The following is a 19555-nucleotide window of genomic DNA, read 5'->3' as shown; positions in this document are numbered from 1 at the left end:
AGACTCTGGGAGCATCCATGCTCAGTACCATCCATTAACAAGAGAGTGGACACCCACTTATTTAGTTCAAAATGTCCCTGGATACCAAAAATCTCAACTGCCACATCAATCAGTTGTTGAGTCTGCACAGAAAAAGTCTGAGATTAAGACCTCATTCTTCCACTCCTCCTGGGAAGGATCACAGATTCCTGGACTCCTTGGGCAGGAAAGTGTATCAGGGAGCCATGCTCAATTCAAGAATTGCATCATATCGGCTATATTTAACGCAATACCAGAGGAATCTGTGGAAACAGATGCAAGAGCTTTCCAATTCCCTTTCTCAGCAATACCAAGAAGCAGCTCAAGCCATAATACATAAAGGGCTTGCAGCTGGTAAGCACAAAGTCTGAGCCACTTACGACAATTTTGAAACTGCTTCCAGAGTAGCGACCTCAGGAATAAGTGCACGTCCCTGGGCATGGTTGAAGGCCTCTGACCTCAGGCCTGAGGTCCAGGAAAAACTGGTTGATTTGCCATGCTTAGGTGACAACCTCTTTGGCTCAAAAGTGCAGAATGCTGTGGCCCAGTTGAAAGAACGTATGGAAACCTTGCGCCAACTGTCAGTTCCGCAAGATTCTGCTGCATCATCATCATCTCGCCGACCTCCAAGGAAGGAATCTTGAAGGCCTTTCTATAGGCAGAGGCGTTATTACCCTCCAGCATCAAGGGGCAGAGATCTCAGCCCAGAGACAACCTAGAGCTGCTAGGTCTCGACCGCAGACTGGATTGGCTGCAGGTTTTTGAGGCCATCACCAGAGACCAAAGCCATCTCCATAACCCAAAACCGGACATGCCAGTAGGAGGCAGAGTTTTCTCCTTTTACAACCATTGGCTACAGATAACAGACCAATGGGTACTCTCAATAATATCTCGAGGTTACCAACTCAATTTTGTCTCAATTCCAACAGATTCTCCTCCAAGACCTCTTCCACTAAGCAAAAAATCACATAATTCAACTACAAGCATAATTATCCACCCTTCTGAGAGCCAGAGCCGTAGAGTCTGTGCCCCGGACTCAGCAGGGCAGAGGATTCTACTCCCGTTATTTCCTCATTCCAAAGAAAACCGGAGGCCTACGTCCCATCCTAGACCTCAGAAATCTCAACAAATTTCTGAAGAAAGAAAAGTTCAGGATGGTTTCTCTAGGCACCATGCTTCCACTTCTTCAAACAGGAGATTGGCTTTGTTCTCTGGATCTACAAGACGCTTTCTCTCACATTCCAATATTCCCTCCTCATCGCAAGTATCTGTGCTTCCTTATTTATTTATTTATTTAAAGGTATTTATATACCGTTTTTTAAAATAAAATTTTATCAAAACGGTTTACAACATGTTAAAAATAAAATGAAAAATAAAATATAACTAAAATAAACTTAAATACATAAATTTGACTAAATAGCTAGATGATAACTAGCTAAAAACAAATTATTAATTAAAAATTAGAATAAAATAAAGGTAGCGTGCCTTGAGCAAGGAGGGCAGGGAGGGTAAAAGGGGAACGAGAAGGGACGAATTGTAATATCCTTAAAGAACACTGATGGGATGATAGGGGAAGGGAGAAGTTAAAGTGACATGTAACTGATGAGAGAAATTTGGGAGATGAAGCTTCATTTATGATCAGGGGGTTGCTTAGTGGAAGTATTAAATGCTTGTTGAAAGAGGAATGTTTTTAAAGCTTTTTTGAAATGATGAGGATTTGATATTAAGCTTCCTGGTGGGTCACCAACATTTCCAGTACAGAGTACTACGGTTTGGACTCGCTTCAGCTCCCAGAGTATTCACCAAATGCCTGGCAGTAATAGCAGCACACTTACACATGGAAAGTGTCCACGTCTTCCCTTATCTGGACGACTGGCTCATCAGAAGTCAATCTCAACAAGGAGCACTAACTTCTCTCAACCGAACAATTGCTCTACTTCACTCCATGGGGTTTCTCATCAATTATCAAAAGTCCCATCTCATTCCGTCTCACCTGCTTCAACTCCTCGGAGCAGAATTGAACACCATCCTCTCAAAAACATTTCTATCCGATCGGGCAGAGACACTTTCCCTATTGCCACACTCACTACACTCAAAGAAACAAGCAACAGCTCATCAGTTTCTGACCTTACTAGGCCACATGGCCTCCACAGTTCATGTTACTCCTATGGCAAGATTAGCCATGAGAATAATCCAATGGACTTTTAAGATCACAATGGATCCAAGCCATTCAACCACTGTCCTCTCCAATTCAAGTAATGCACCAGCTGCGTTCATCTCTACTTTGGTGGGCGAACAAGGACAACTTGCGCAAGAGCCTGCCCTTCCAACGACCAGTCCCACAGATAACTTTAACTACAGATGCATCCACCTTAGGTTGGGGAGCTCACATAGACAATCTCCAAACCCAAGGTACTTGGACAAAACTCGAAGCAACATTTCAAATCAATTTCTTGGAACTTCGAGTTATACGTTATGCTCTGCATGCGTTCAAGGACTGCCTTTCACACAATACTGTTCTCATTCAAACGGACAATACAGTAGCCATGTGGTACCTGAACAAACAAGGAGGTACGGGCTCGTATATCCTTTGTCAAGAATCCGCACAGATTTGGAACTGGGCCCTAACACGCTCAATGTTTCTCCGGGCCACTTATCTGGCAGGCATTCACAACATAGTGGCAGATTGCCTCAGTTGTCAGTTCCAATCACACGAGTGATCCCTGGATCCATTAGTGACCAGGATATTTCAACGTTGGGGGCAACCAACAGTAGACCTCTTTGCATCACACCTGAATCACAAAGTGGACAAATTCTGCGCTCTGCACAGACAGAAACACCAACCAGCCAAGGACACCTTTGCTCGCCCTTGGAACTCAGGCCTACTATACGCGTATCCTCCAATACCGCTCATAACCAAAACTCTAGTGAAGCTACAACAGGACAAGGGGTCCATGATACTCATAGCCCCGTATTGGCCTCAACAAGTATGGTTTCCCATTCTCTTAGACCTCTTGATCAGAGAACCAATTCACCTGGGTGTAGCTCCCACTCTCATAACTCAGGATCAGGGTCGGTTGCGCCATCCCAACCTTCAATCCCTATCCCTGACAGCATGGATGTTGAAAGCTTGATCTTACAACCACTCAATCTTTCAACCAATGTCTCTCAAGTGCTTATAGCTTCACGTAAACCTTCAACACGGAAGAACTATTCTTCAAAATGGAAAAGGTTTACCTTGTGGTGCACAGCAAAGAACATTGACCCTTTCTCCTGCCCCACAACTTCTCTACTAGACTACTTATGCCATCTTTCAGATTCTGGTCTCCAGACATCATCTGTAAGAGTACATTTAAGTGCAATCTCAGCTTCCCATAACAAGATGGGAGATGCACCAATATCCATACATCCTCTTGTCAGTAGATTTATGAGAGGTTTAATTCACCTTAAACCACCAATTCGGCCACCTGTCACAGAATGGGACCTGAATCTGGTCTTAACTAGGCTCATGCGTTCTCCTTTTGAACCCATGACTTCCTGTGATTTCTCAAATGGAAGACTTTCTTCCTTATAGCCATTACATCTGCTAGAAGGGTTAGTGAGCTACAAGCACTTGTCACGTACTCACCCTATACAAAATTCCTACATGACAGAGTGGTTCTCCGTACACATCCAAAATTCCTTCCCAAAGTAGTTACGGAATTCCACGTGAACCAATCCATAGTTTTACCCACATTCTTTCCAAAACCTCATTCTCACCAAGGGGAACGGCCCTTACATACTTTGGACTGTAAACGTGCGCTAGCATATTACTTAGACCGCACTGCAGTCCACAGGAAATCCACTCAACTCTTTGTTTCCTTTACGGGGGAGGGGGAGAAAAAAAGGGGGGGGGGGAGATAAAAAAAAAATGGATAAACTGCGTAGCTTGCTGGGCAGACTGGATGGGCCGTTTGGTCTTCTTCTGCCGTCATTTCTATGTTTCTATGTTTCTATGATCCAAACAAACCAGGTAAAGCAGTGGGCAAACACACACTCTCCAACTGACTAGCAGATTGCATAGAGTTCTGCTATGAAAAAGCAGGCCTTCCTCTCCAAGGGCGAGTAAAGGCATATTCAGTAAGGGCAATGTCAACCTCAGTAGCACACTATCGTTCAGCACCAATTCTTGACATATGTAAAGCAGCAACATGGAGTTCTCTTCACACCTTTGCAGCTCATTACTGTTTGGACAAAGAAGGATGACAAGATTCAGCCTATGGACAATCTGTCTTAAAGAACTTGTTTCCAGTATAATCCCAACTTCTTCTACATCCAACCTGCTGTGATTTTCGGCTGCCTCATTTTCACCAACAATACTTCAGTGTTGCTTCACTACAAAATGACTCAGCCTCTAGCTTGCTAATCACCCATATGTGAGGGCTAGCATCCTGCTTGTCCTGGGATAAAGCAAAATTGCTTACCTTGTAATAGGTGTTATCCCAGGACAACAGGATGATGTCCTCACGAAACCCACCCGCCACCCCGCGGAGTTGGGTCCGATACGTTTTTCTTATTTTATTTTTTGCTAAAGCTTATTGCTACATACGAGACTGAAGGGAGACCCCTGTGGCAGAGAATATCATGGCATGCTGGGCATGCTCAGTGGGCTCAGACTGCCAGTCAAAAGTTTCTAGAAACTTTGACAAAGTTTTCCGCAATATGGCTTCATCAATGATGTCACCCATATGTGAGGACTACATCCTGCTGTCCTGGTATAACACCTATTACAAGGTAAGCAATTTTGCTAACTATAATAAAACCAAAGAAGATATACCCAATACGTGCAGTTGCTCCAGCAAGATCTCATGGTTCGCAGAATCAAAGACGGAAGCCACATCCATTTGTACCAATAAAATAGATTATCCTTCATCTAATAAATAATCCATTGGAGAAATCAGTGAAGTCTGTCACACAAATCTTCCTAAACTCCATTTGATAATGATCTCAAATTTGATTTTCCTCCAAGTATGCCTACAATTGTATTGCTATCTAATTTCTCTAAAAGGTTTTACTTAAAGTTGTTAAGCTTAAGGTTGGCCAAAAAAATTTTCAATTCATACCTAGATAAAAGTAGCATTCTTCTGAATTGAATAAACTATAGCCCTTTTCAATATTTCTGACTCACTGCCACTAATCATGATTTATGTACTGTCTTATTATAGTGTACATCTCCCCACCCATACTTGTGATAACTCAAAAAAGGATAGAATCCCTAGGAGACATCTTAGAGACATCCTCCTACATTAACTTTGCAAATAATTTAACATTCAGTTGCCTGTATGTTATCAGGAGTTTTCTCGAACAGTGTTATTCCAGTCATGATAGCCTTCACTAGCTGCTTATTGGGTTTAGAAGTAAATTTAAAATTGTTGCCTTGTTTTACAAATTTTTGTATTCTAGTTCTCCTTGCTCATTGGCAGACACCTTGGAATTATATTCCTCTCAATGTCATTATGTTCCTCTAATACTCTATTGTTATTCCTCCTGTCCGGGCCTACAAATTGCAGACAATGCATTTTCGCATTATGCTCCATTGTGCTGGAGCGCATTACCAACTGAATTGCAAATGGTGAAAGATGTAAAACTTTTTGAAAACGTGTAAAATCATTACTGTTCATAGAGACTTATGGAGAAAATTATTGGTTCTGAATCAGGTGTATTTGGATTTTCAGAAGGTGTTAGACAAAGTCCGCATGAGAGGCTTCTAAGAAAATTAAAAAGTCATGAGATAAGAGGTGATGTCCTTTTGTGGATTGCAAGTTGGTTAATAGACAGGAAACATAGAGTAGGATTAAATGGTCAGTTTTCACAATGGGGGAAAAAAGTAAACCATGGAGTTGCCTTGGGGATCTGTACTTGAACCAGTGCTTTTTAATATATTTATAAATGACCTGGAAAGGGGTACAATGAGTGAGGTGATCAAATTTGTGGATGACACAAAATTATGCAGAGTAATTAAATCTCATGCAGATTGTGATGAATTGCAGGAGATCTTGTGAGACTGGAAGATTGGGCTTCCAAATGACAGATGAAATTTAACATAGATACGTGCAAAGTGATGTATATAAGGAAAAATAACCCTTGTGCTAAGTTCTGTTTTAGGAGTTACCACTCAGGAAAGAGATATAAGCATCATAGTGGATAATACATTGAAATTGTCGGCCCAGTGTGCTGTAGCGATCAAAAAAGCAAGCAATGTTAAGAATTATTAAGGGAATAGAAAATAAAACTGAGAATGTCATAATGCCTCTATTACTCCATTGTGAGACCACACCTTGTATACTGTGTGCAGTTCTGCTCACCGCATCTCAAAAAGGATATAGCTGCACTGGAGAAAGTGCAGCGAACGACCAAAATAAGGGGCATGGAACAGCTGCCCTATGAGGAAAGACTAAAGAAGTTAGGGCTGTTCAATTTGGAGAAGAGACAACTGAGGGGGGATTTGATTGAAGTCTACAAAATCACGAAAGGACTTGAACAAGTTAATGTAAATCGGTTATTTACTCTCTCAGATAATAGGATCAGGGGGCACTCCATGAAGTTAGCAAGTAGTTTGTTTAAAACAAATCAAAGAAAATGTTTTCACGCAGAGCATAGTTAAGCTCTGGAATTCACTGCCAAAGGATGTGGTTACAGCAGTTAGTGTAACTAGGTTTAAAAAAAGGTTTGGATAAGTTCCTAGAGGATAAATCCATAAACTGCTATTATGGTAATTTGTTCACAAGCTACTATTGCTTATTATCTCATGTTTGGGTACTTGTGACTTGGATTGGCCACAGTTGGAAACAGGATAGTGGGTTTGATGGGACCCTTAGTCTGACCCAGTATGGCATAACTTATGTTCTTGTGTTCTTATATCAGTTGATTGTTTTATGTGATTGTTTTATTGAATATGTATGTTTTTACTGTTCTCAGTACTGAACATTGTGGAAGATGCAGAAAATAATAGAGACCGCTCAACCACAGTTCTCGCAAAGAAAAAATCCACAGGATCTGGCATCTTATACTTTAGCAAGTCACTTGCAGGCCGATACAGTAAGGAGCGGTAGGGAGAGCTGCGTTAGTGCCGGGCGCACCCGCGGTTGCCGCACGCACAGTCCAGCTCACCTACCGCTCGATACTGTATGTAAATAGCTTGGAATTGCAAGCTGCGTCTAAGAAGCGTCCGTGAAGCGTTAGGCCCGCGCAACCCATTTTACTGTATAGAGCGCTATACAGTATCCTGGATGCGCTGGCCTAACGCTTCACGGACACGCTAGTATCTGTCATTTCAAATGACATTTGAAATGACAGGTACCAGGAAGTGGACGGTTCTCCTACGCTCGGGATTGCCAGTCCTGTCTCCTCTCCTCCTGAAGCAAGCAACGAAAGCGGAAAAAACGAAAAAAAAAAAAGCGAAAAAAAAAAATAGCAAGAGAGAGGACGGGCAATCCTACGCTCGGGATTGCCAGTCCTCTCTCCCCTCCTCCCGAAGCAAAGCACGAAAAGCAGCCTTGCTTTTCGGGAGGAGAGGAGAGAGGACTGGCAGTGAAAAGCAACGAAGCGACTTACTTTTTTTGCAGCCCCCCTCCGGAGATGGACATCGGCGATGAGGGACCGCGGCTCCCCTGCCTCCAGCTACCCGCGAAGATGGACGCATCGCATGGGCGAAAGCGGCCCCTGTGCGTGCAGTTGGGCCGCTCAAGATGTGACGTCACGACATTTGGGGTCACGGCATGTGACGTCACATCTTGAGCGGCCCAATTGCACGCACAGGGGCCACTTTCGCCCGTGCGATGCGTCCATCTTCGCGGGTAGCTGGAGGCAGGGGAGCCGCGGTCCCTCATTGCCGATGTCAGTCTCCGGAGGGGGGCTGCAAAAAAAGTAAGTCGCTTCGTTGCTTTCACTGCCAGTCCTCTCTCCCCTCCTCCCGAAAAGCAAGGCTGCTTTTTGCGCCTTGCTTCGGGAGGAGGGGAAAGAGGACTGGCAATCCCGAGCGTAGGACTGCCCGTCCTCTCTCCTCTCTCTCTTGCAACTTTTTTTTTTTCGCTTTTTTCCGCTTTCGTTGCTTCGGAGGAGGGGAGAGGACTGGGGCTGCCCCGGAGACCAGCACCCATGGACGCGGCCAGGGCAGGTGAGCGTGGGCTGGGGGAAAGTTTGCCGCCTACCCCTACCCCTGCCTCTAACGCAGGGGTAGGGGTAGGCGGTAAATTAGCAGGTTAAACGAGCGGCAAAACGGCAGGGTAAAAAAGCGATAGTCGGGGCGCGCGTTACTGTATGGGAGGGAATAGCTAATTTGATCGTTTACATGTAATATACATGCCGTGGGCGGAAGGGGTTACCCGGTGATTTAAAGACGCGGGAAGAGTAGGTTAAAGGGGATTGTGTATCGCAGGAAGGGCTAACGCAGCCGAAAAGTGGGTAGGAAGCGGGTTAGGAGCAGGGTAACTGCGGCCGCACTTTACTGTATTGACCTGTTTGTAATTTCAAAAGCTTATTCTCAGAATAACTTGCCAAAGCCTCATGTCAAACTGAACATTTTTAATCTCCCCAGGTTCCTGCCCCAGTGATTTGACTATACTAAATAATTTTATTGGTTAATTCATAATTCTTTCAGAGAAAAAATTACCTCCAAAGTTCTTTCTTATATTGACGTACACCATTCTTATAAGTAGTCTTATCTCTCTCCAATTCACTATGCCACCATTTTCTCTGATCTTCTGCATACCTCACTTTGTTTACCACTTATAAGAAATTTCCTTGGTATTCCTTGGAGTTATCTATCACTCGCCCTAACAGTACATTCAGTCGCTATCTGAATATAGATTTTATCTAATCATAGCAGAATGGGAACAGCAGTGATTAAGAAGACTTTATCAAATTGGCTAGCTGACTGCATATCCGACTGCTGTAACCTAGCAGTACTGTATCTAAACGATCCAGTCAGTGGCGTAGCCACGGGTGGGCCTGGGTGGGCAGGTGCCCACCCAACTTAGACCCAGGCCCACCCAACTGGCACCGGAACTGCAAGGCTGTCGCGGGATCCCATCCCCGCGACAGCGAACAAGAGAACCCACGCCTCGCGCGCCATCACGGCACACATGGGGAAGCGCTGCTGCGGCCGTATGGCCAACCGGTCTTCCTGTTCGGGGGGGGGGGGAGCGGAAGCGCTGCGCGCAGCTTCCGCTTCCTCCCCCCCAATGCAGGAAGATCAGCTGCTTCTCCTGCTGCCACCCGTTCTCCTGCTATCTTCGGACCAAACGGCCGCCGAATTTCCTGTTTGGGGGAGCGGAAGCGCCGCGCACAGCTTCCGCTTTCTCCCCCAAAGCAGGAAGATCAGCTGCCTCTCCTGCTGCCACCGGCCTCCTGCTATCTTCGGGCGTCGGGCCGTACTGCCCGCCGATCTTCCTGCTTGGGGGGGGGAGGGAGGAAGCGGATGTTGTGCGCTGCGCTTCCGCTCCCCCCTCTCCCCCCGACAGGAAGTTCGGACGCCCGAAGATAGCAGGAGTCCGGTGGCAGCAGGAGAGGCAGCTGATCTTCCTGCTCTGGGGGAGAAAGCGGAAGCTGTGCACGTGCTTGAATGTGTATGTGTGGATGAGAATGGGAGTGTGTGTGGGTGAAAACTGGAGCCTGGGTGTGTATGTGGGTGAGAATGGAAGCTTGAATATGTGGGTGAATGGGAGCTCGAATGTGTGTATGTGTGGTTGAGAATGGGAGCCTGGGTTTGTGGGTGGGTGAGAATGGAAGCTTGAATATGTGGATAAGAATGGGTGCTTGAATGTGTGTATGTGTGGTTGAGAATGGGAGCCTGGGTTTGTGGGTGGGTGAGAATGGGAGCTTGAATGTGTGTATATATGGGTGAGAATGGGAGTCTGGGTTTATGTGTGTGGGTGAGAATGGGTGCCTGGATGTGCATCTGTGTGTGCATAAGAATATAAGCCTGGGGAGGGGTGAGAAAGTGAGAACTTGAATGTGAGCTTGTGGGGAGGGGGGGGAGAGCATATGAGAGTGAGAGCTTGAGTGTGTGAGAGGGAGTCTGTGAGAGAAAGCGTGTGTGTGTGTGTGTGTGTGTGTGGAAGGGAAGAAGACAGTAATAGAAGAAAGACACTGAAAAGGAATTAGGAAATGAGCTATAAGGGAAAAAATGGGAAAAAGAGACCAGGACCAACTGATTAGAAAAATACAAAGATCAGACAACAAAGGTAAAAATATATATCTATATTTTGAGATGTTAGCAATTTAAATATAAGCAACACAACCGCTCTCTCAAAATTTATGGACAGGTAGGAGCCGTGTATAAAATCGTAATAATAAGAAGGCTAAAGTACCACAAATCACCGTGAATTATGTTTGTATCATTAAGTAAACCTCATACTTAGGCGTAGATGTGAATGCTATGCTGCATAATTTGGCATTATTTATCAGTAAAAAAACAACTAGTAGACCTGCATGCCTACAGCCCACCCATGTTAACCTTGTGCCCACCCAAAAAATCAATTCTGGCTACGCCACTGGATCCAGTGTAAGCACATCGTCAGTTAATGACATCAGTTGGCCATCTTCACTCAGTATCTGTTCAGGAAATATGTAGAGCTGTAACATGGTCAACCATTCACACCTTCACATCTGGCAAACAGGATCTTTTTTGAATGGGACGCACCCAAGATCTGTTTGCAGCATCCCTGAAAAGAATGGTAAGAGTTTTCTTGTCAGAGGAGATGAAAAAAATCAAGCTACTTTCAGATACTTTCTTGATTGAGAGACAGATCTTCTATATACTTACAGTCTCATAACTTTGGTAGTGAAAACTGATTAAACTTGGAAGATACCAGGGAAGTATGTTCTTCAGAGCTCCTTTTTGGCAAAAACAGTTATGATTTCTCCTCCTATGGGACATATCACTAAAAAAAAAAAAAAACCAATAAACTGTCAAATTGGGGATCTTGCCCAAAATCCAATCTCTTGTCCTTACAGCCTGGATGTTGAGAGGGGACAATAAAATTCTTTGGTCAGTCTCAAAGTTATCAGCTCTAATGGCTTATAGAAGGCACTCCATCAGAAGGTCATACAGTTTTAAATAGAGGTTTGCAATATGATGTGATGGCAAGGCTCTAAAATCTTTTTGTCTTGCTTAAAACTAATATAAAACATAAGATATGCCATACTGGGTCAGACCAAGGGTCCATAAAGCCCAATATCCTGTTTCCAACAGTGGTCAATCCAAGTCACAAGAACCTGGCAAGTACCCAAATACTAAATTAATCTCAAGCTACTATTGCTTATTAATTAACAAGCCGTTAAGCCCGTTAAAACGGGCTACATTAAATTTTTTTTTCAGTCCATTTTCGAACACAGCACCCTTCTACACTTTTTCTCCCTCACTCCCCCTTCCCCTCGTTCACTCACCCCCTTCCCTCCACTCAGTCTTACTCACCCTCTGTCTCCCACTGCCTCCTTCCCCTCACTCTCACCTCCCTCCCCTTCCCTCAGTCACTCCCCACCCTCTCTCACTCCCATCCCCTCTCCCTCAGCCCTCCTCCACTCCCTTTTTCTCTGCTCCACAACTTCTTACCCTTCCACTTACTCACATCCCTCTGTTTCTCACCTCCCCTTCATTCTCTCTCTCCCCTCACTCTTCCCCACCCCCTACCTCCCTCTCAGTCCCTCCCTCCCTCAGTTCCTCTCACTCCCTACCTCCCTCTCACTCCCTCACCCCCTCCCACTCCCTCCCCCCTCCCTCTCATGCCCCCTCCCACTCCCTCCCTCTCTCACTCCCCTCACCCCTCCCTCTCACGCCCCCCTCCCACTCAGTCCCAGTCTCCCTCTCTCCTCCCTCCCTCTCATTCAGTCCCTCCCTCTCACTCAGTCTCTCTCTCTCCTCCCTCCTTCGCTCCTCCCTCACTACTGGCCGTCGCTGCCGCTGCTCCTCGTCACCGCCGCCCGATGCTGCTCGACGCCGCCATGTTAGTAAATTCAGCTGACGCTCGCTGAGACCGACGTGCTTGCCCGCACATGCGCAGTAGAGCTGCTCTCTACTGCGCATTTGCGGCACGTCGGTCAACCTTCGTTTATTAGGTTGATAGCAGTTTATGATTTTTCCTCTAGGAACTTATCCAAATCTTTTAAAACCAGTTACACTAACTGCTGAAACCACATCCTCTGGCAGTGAGTTCCAGAGCTTATTTAGTGTATGAGAATTTTCTTTGATTTGTTTTAAATGGGCTACTTGCTAACTTCATGGAGTGCCCCCTAGTACTTCTATTATCTGAGAGACTAAATAACCAATTTACGTTAACTTGTTCAAGTCCTTTCATAATTTTGTAGACTTCTATCATATCCCCCCTCGGTCATCTCTTCTCCAGACTGAACAGCCCTAACTTCATTAGCTTTTCCTCATAGGGCAGCCTTTCCATGCCCCTTATCATTTTAGTCGCTCTTCTCTGCATTTTCTCCAGTGCAACTATATCTTTTTAGAGATGCAGTGACCAGAATTGCACACTATTCAAGATGAGGTCTCAGTTTTATTCACCATTCTCTTCCTAATAATTCCTAACATTGTTTGCTTTTCTGACTGCTGCAGCACACTGAGCTGATGATTCCAGAGTATTATCCATCGTGACACCTAGATCTTTTTCCTGGGTGGTAACTCCTAAAATAGAACCTAACATTGTGTAACTACAGCAAGGGTTATTTTTCCCTATATGCATCGCTGTATCTTTCAGTGTATGTCCTAACTCTGTTAGGGTTCTCATCAGGGCCTTTGGCACTTATTACCAGTATGTAGAAGGAAACATTGTTTCTGTAGAGTCTTTACAATTTTCTATTGTTATGCTTGCTTCAATTGAAGTTTTCCATTAGGCTTCTCACAGTGTCATAGAAAGTCAATATAGTTCTTAACCTACTAATAAAATGTCCCTTTGAGCCTCTGAACTTTTGTGATGTAAAATACCTAAGCTAGAAGTTTGCATTTTTGGTGGCAGTTGCTTCGGTCTCCAGAGTTAGTGTGCTCTAGATCCTAGTTATTTATTCACCTTACACCAGATTTTATCACAGTAAGGCGCCTTACACACTTCCCTAGTTCTTGCCTAAGATGGTGGCAGATTTCCAACTTAAATCAGTCATCTTTCCAACATTTTTTCCCAGGCCACATCCATAAAGATAAAAAAAAAAAAAAAAGCCCATCACTGTTTGGGACTGCAAGGGAGATGTTGCCTTCTTTCTCAAGCAGCCTAAAGTCTGTAGATTGTCCATTCATCTTTTGTTTTACTGGAGTCGCGAAGTTTGGGATTATGATAACAAAATGTACCACTGAATTGAATAGCAGATTGCATCTCATTTTGTTATGCCCTGGGGAGCTTTAAGAGAATATATCAAGGATTATAATTTTAGAACCATGGTGATGTAGGTTGCCCGCCTAAGATCTGTCTCTCGAGATTTGCAAGGCTGAAGTTTGGCATTCAGTCCACAGATTTATATCTCATTGCTGCTTAGACACAGCCTCTTGGTGGCATAATAGGTTTGGACTGTCTCCTTGGCCTCTGAGAGCTAATGTCCAATTCCATCCCCCCAAGGATCTATTATTAAAGAGTGGATTGTCTTTTTTTTTAAATGAAATGCTTCAAAGAAAAAAATGTCAAATTGAAAAAGGAGTTATATCCAGCAAAAATATGTATGTTTGGGGGGTTTTTTTCTGTTGGTGGTCTTGTTGATGGCATTCCCTTTTTTTTGTAGAAGAGAGCCCTTAATGAGGGAACCCCACTTGTTTGTGGAGAACTGCTAAGAGAAAGCAACGTTGCTCATCTGTAACAGATGTTTTCTGAAGACAGCAGTTCACAAATCTCTCACCCTTCCATTACCTTTTTCTCCCCAGTTAAAACTCTTTATGAGAACTGAAGGGAATAGTGGGGCCTTAAAAATATAGGAGCTTCTGCATATGTGTGGTAGGAACCTATAGGATTTTCCAGAAACCTCTGGAAGAGATTACAAGTCTGTATTGAGTGTGTTCACGTTACCCTCTTGTTAAAGTGGGTGAACTGCTGTCGTCAGAAAAACATCCATTACAGGAAAGTCATTTTTGGTTAGAGATAGGGTTGTTTTTTTTGGGTGGGGGGTTTGTTTTGTTTTTTGAAGATTTGACCAGCCTCAGAGCCTGACAGTGGTTCCATTCTGTTGGTAGTACTCATAACTGCAGTAGCATAGCAGTGTATGATTTTTGGATGAAAAACAATAGCCCTAGCTATAGAGTAAAATTTCAGAACCTGCTGCCAGTCTTATGACACTGTTCTTTTTTTTTTTTCTGTCAACTTTTTTCTATGTAATTTGTTTTCATCTATATTTGTGAATTTGTTTTTTCTCCTTGCATTGTTTTGTGAATGCCAGTGGAAGACAAACATTCCAGCGATACCAGCAGTATGCTCCCACAGAATATTTTGTCTCAGACAAGCAGACACAATGACAGAGACTACAGACTGCCCAGAACAGAGACTCACAGTAATACTACCCCAGCGCAGCACTCAATCAAACCTGTGGTTCATCCGACTATTGCCCCAAGCACTGTTCCTTCTAGTCCTTTTACTATACAATCTGATCACCAGCCAAAGAAATCCTTTGATGCAAATGGAGCAGCTACTTTATCAAAACTGCCTACACCCACAACTTCTATCCCTGCACAGAAAACTGAGAGAAAAGGTATGTATGCTCTATTTCAGTATGTCTTCCAAACATGCTTTAAAGTGTAGTTTAAGAATTTGCTTCTTTTTTCTCTCATTCTTTAAAATTACCTGTCTGCTACATTTAGACTTTCAAAGTGAAAATTTTAAACTTGGCAGAGTTAAAATGTGTACCCTTCCCATCTCTCCACACCTTTCATTTAAGGCTGAAAGATTCCCTAAATTATTCTGAAAAAAAGCATTTTAAAAAGTTTACACTTTGCCAGTGGGAGGTTAATTGTGATCAGTTGACTCATAATAGTTTTTCCATGACAGCACAGAAGAGTAGAAAGACAATTTTTTTTTTTTTAAATAATTTCATATGTAACATTTTCCTATCCTGGATAAAAGGGCCCCTGTAGATTAAGGGATATTTTATTTTATCCTGTGCTAAGATATATTGCTGTTTCACTTTATTTTCCTGTTAGGAATGTATATTAAATAATCAGGTGGTACTGTAATAAAATTTAAGGATGAAATTGTTTATTTTTATAGCACTCTACATCAAAGGGCTTTACAACAAATTTCATACAGGTACAAGTTCTTGCCTTAAAGAGCTTACAGTATCAATGGGTACCTAAGGAATCTGGAAATAATGACTTGCCAGTGATAATGAGAAATGTTGTTTGGAGAAGCAGCATTGAACACAGTTCTTTTGGTTCCCAGTACATTATTTTAACCATTAGGCCATTCCCTTTCTCGTGGTTTGTCATTTACATAAAGTGCATAGCTATTAGAGATGTGAATCGGAACAGATATCGGATCCGATTCTAGTTCCGATTCACATCTCTAATAGCTATATCTTAGGTAGACAAAATAATGCAAAAGAACCATAATGATTGTGGTGTGTTCAAACTAAGACATAATATATTTCACTTATGATATCAGCCAGTTGTAAGGTTTGATTCATTTTATTTTCTAATCTTTCTATCTGAGTGATGCCAACATGTGCTTTACTGAAATCTCTTTATTTTTTAAATTGCTTCGGTGTGGAGAGCCCTGCAGATTTTTTCTTTTTAACTAAGATTGACTTTTTACTATCTGAGATGTTTAAAGTATCTGTATTGCAGCACAGTGATAGCCCAACTATTCAGGATTACTGATGTGCCCTGTTCTTCTTTTCATAAAGAAAATAAGAGCAGGGGTTTAGGGCTTTTTCTAGAAACCACTGCTGGCTGTTTAAGACCCATCCCTTTTTTGCATCATAATTAGAAAGCCTCTCACAAGTCATATTTTTAAAACTACATAAAACGAAGATTTCCAAAATTGTTGCCCTAAACTGGAACAAATCTCTGGAGTTGTTCAATTTAACAGTAATAATGCTACAGTTCCTGAGAATTAAAGTTAAAAAAAAAAAAAACCACTTGAGGAAAAATAATTTTTCACTCCATTTCAGAAATTGCAGTTTAATCAAGTTTTATAAAATATAACTTTGTCTGTCTTGTTGTGCAGATGCTATTTTTACTGGGGAAATAGTGCGTTACAAGCGATTTGTCTTTTGGATTTGACCACTTTTCCCCACCCCATAGTATACCAAATAGTGCCAAAAAATGAGGTACCGTGCTTACTGTTGAAATCTTAGAAAAATGTATTTTGACAGTCTTCCCTTTGATGTAAATACAAATACACTCATCCCATGGTGTGTATTCTCTTATCTGGCATTCTTAATCTTCCTTAATACCTTTGTCCCATATCTGTCTTCTCTTTCTTTATTTTTTTGCTTTTTTCTTCTGATCTTTCCCTATCCTCTTTCCCAAGCCTCTTTTATGATCTTATTCACTTTCCAACTCCTCCCCACAAACCATGCTGCTCTTCTTAAATGTCCTTTTCCTGTCATCCTACCCCCTGTAATCCCTTCTGAGCCTTCTCCCTTGCTTCCTCTTTCATTTTACCCATCAGCCAGCCTCCACCTCCAATAATCTGTTCAGTTTTCCTCCCTCCAACCCCTCAGGTTCAGCCTATTGTGGTGTCCTCCTCCTGGACATTGTTTATGATGGAATTTCTTTTGCTTGGAGTTGTCATTCCACCAAGTACAAAAGACTTATTGTGCTTGTGGTTGATAAACTCTTTGCTCTTCTCTTCAGTCTCATCATGCTAGATATTTCCTGGTAAAGAATCCACTGATCGTGGACTTGAGGGCATTCCATATGCAGCTGACATTCTCCCGTTTTTTGTTCATTTGAATTTGCCAGTTTTTCAATGAGGCCTTAGTGGAAGATGTGTGTGTTTAAATCACCAAGTCCTTCAGCATTGACCTTGATTCTGTGCTATTTCTGCAACCTTTATTTGGTAGCCAGTTTGTTGGGTATGATGCAGTGATGAGTTGATCAGTTCAACAGTCATCAGTTCCTGGCGTAGCTCGGGACATCTTTGAGATCCTGGACATGAACAGTCATGTAATCAAGTGCCATTATTTAGATGGCAGTTGTTGCCTTGATGTCTTCTGCTTGTTTTTCTAGTGAAACATGGTGTTTGGTAATAAAGACCTTGTTTAAGCTCATTTGGTCAAACATAGGTTAACCCTGACAGCATGCTTTCATACTCCTTCCTTTCTATACTGACTTTGTTCCAGAATTTTGAGTCTCTACTGACACTGGTATGGAAGTCACCATAAAGGTCCGTTCCCTTCCAGAAAACTAGAAAAGATTTTGGTCACGGTTGGCATAGATTTTGTCCTTGATTGATGAAGTCAGTTGGGGCATACATACTAATGACAACTGTACATTGGCTCTGTCAATCTCAGATGGTTATGAGGCTCTTGAGTTGAATTAGGAGTGTGTTCGTAATAACAGAATAGTTTCTGTTTGCCATTCTAAAAGAAGGTATAGCCTCCACCTTATTACTGGAGCTGCCTTTGTCCCTCTCATCTGGTCTCATTCAGAAGAGTGATATCAGTGCTGCATTGTCAGAATTCTGTGGTCATGATTGTTGTGTTCTGGGTATTCACCATTAGGGTTGTCTTGTGAGGGTTCTGATGATTCAAATCCTAAAAATGAGTAACTGATTTCAGTTGCAATAAGGGTGATCTCACTTGATGCTGTTGTCTAGTCATGAAAAGATTAAATACCTTACTAGGTCAGACTAGCTGTACATCAAGCCTAGCATTCTTGGTCCACTTGGAAGAAGTATCAGATTGTACTGAGATCAGTTCACTGTTCATTCCCAGCAGTAAGAGGTTGTATTCTCCAAGTCTACATAGCTAATTAATAAATCTGTCCCCCAAGAAATTTGTTGTAATTTTTCTTAAACTCAGCCATGATAGTAACCTTGACCAGGTCTTCTGACAAGAAATTTGCCAAAGCTTAATTGTGTATTAACTGGAAAAAACTGTTACCAGTTAGTTTCATGGAGTATCCCCTAGTCCTAGTATTCTCTGAAAGAGTAAATAGCCTGTAGGCAGGTTTAGGAGTGCAGGTATCTGTCTGCTACAAGACATTGCCAGCTGCCCCTCCCACCTTACTTGCAATTCTAAGTCAGGGAAAAGACAACATGTATTCTCCTCAGAAAAAGACTTTTATTGCATTTAGAAAATAATTCCTTTCTCACAGGACAAGCAGGATGGTTGTCCTCACAAATGGGTGACATCGAGGATGCCCAACCACGGAAAACTTCTGTCAAAGTTTCTGGAACTTTGACTGGCCCCTACTGGGCATGCCCAGCACGGCACCAACCCTGCAGCCAGCAGGGGTCCCCCTTCAGTCTTCTTTTTTCCACGCAGCAGTAGCCACGCGGTTAAGGAGCTCTTACCACATTCCTGACAGGAATTTCTTCACGGACTTCTTTGAAGTACTTCGGTAAGTTCTTTACCGTTTTTCGCCGATTACAGTCGAGTTTGGCCCTCGCGGCCTGCTGGCCGTCGACCGTCCCGCGGCTAAATTTTTGGTTAATGGCCATTGCTTCGGGGTTCTGTCTGTGCCCAGACTGTACGCGCACCATGTCTATCACAGACCCTCATAGAGTCTGTGTATTATGTTTAGGGAGTGAGCATGATGTCCTGACTTGCACCAAATGTGCCCTTATGACACCAAAAGGTCGCAAAGCCAGAATGGAGAAGATGGGACTCCTTTTCCATGCTCACACTCCACCGTCCATCGCGTCGACGTCCTCGGAACCGGCACCATCGAAGTCACACCATCGTCGGCAACCTCCCAGTGACCGTCTGCCATCGACGTCTCCACGGCCATCGACTCCCGTCCCTTCCCCCGAGGATCGAGGGGATCGGAGGGAGAAGCATCGCCATTGACATCACAAGTCTCGGACCGTCGAGGAATCAGTCATCGACCTCTGTACCGTCCGAGCCTCCACCGAAGAATTCTCGATCAGAAGCGGCACCGTCCACTTCTGTTTCTGAGACACCGAGGCAACCCTCACCCCATCGGGGTTTGGGAGCCGCAATTCCACCGGTGACGGTGGTCCCTCCGGCTCAGCCTCAGCCTCCCTCTTCCGCGGAGCCGGGTCTCGTTACCCCAGGTCTCCGGGAAGAACTGGACCGGCTGGTCCAGGAGACCATCGACAAGGCAATGCAATGGTTCCAGATTCCTTCGGCGCCGTCTCCGGCACCGAGAGTAGAACCGGTCACCGACCCGATTCCAGCAGCGCTGGCACCGCTGCTTGCCCGGATGGAAGCGCTCATGACCGCCCTTTCACCAGTGATATCTGGGTCACCGACAGCACCGGTGCGCTCCCCAATGGCAATCTCATCTGGTGGAGAAACACCGTATCGAATTCCTCCTTCGGGAGTGGTTCCATCGATGCCGTGTCGTCCCTCGCCACCGATACATTCCTCCGGGGCGATACGCACATCGGCT

At 43.8% G+C, this 19555-nt stretch overlaps 1 protein-coding gene across 1 annotated transcript in view; it reads left to right on the top strand.

The window, feature by feature from the left end:
* Positions 1 to 19555, top strand: part of WAC (WW domain containing adaptor with coiled-coil) — a 317083-nt gene that overhangs the window by 112500 nt on the left and 185028 nt on the right. Inside the window, exon 7 of the mRNA XM_029588633.1 lies at positions 14419 to 14727. Coding sequence (XP_029444493.1) covers positions 14419 to 14727 — 309 coding nt within the window. The remainder of the gene's footprint in view (positions 1 to 14418; positions 14728 to 19555) is intronic.

This window comes from Rhinatrema bivittatum, chromosome 2 (assembly GCF_901001135.1).
Source record: "Rhinatrema bivittatum chromosome 2, aRhiBiv1.1, whole genome shotgun sequence".
NCBI lineage: Eukaryota > Metazoa > Chordata > Amphibia > Gymnophiona > Rhinatrematidae > Rhinatrema > Rhinatrema bivittatum.
The sequence above is the reverse complement of the archived record's forward strand: the minus strand, read 5'-3'. Positions and strand labels throughout refer to the sequence as shown.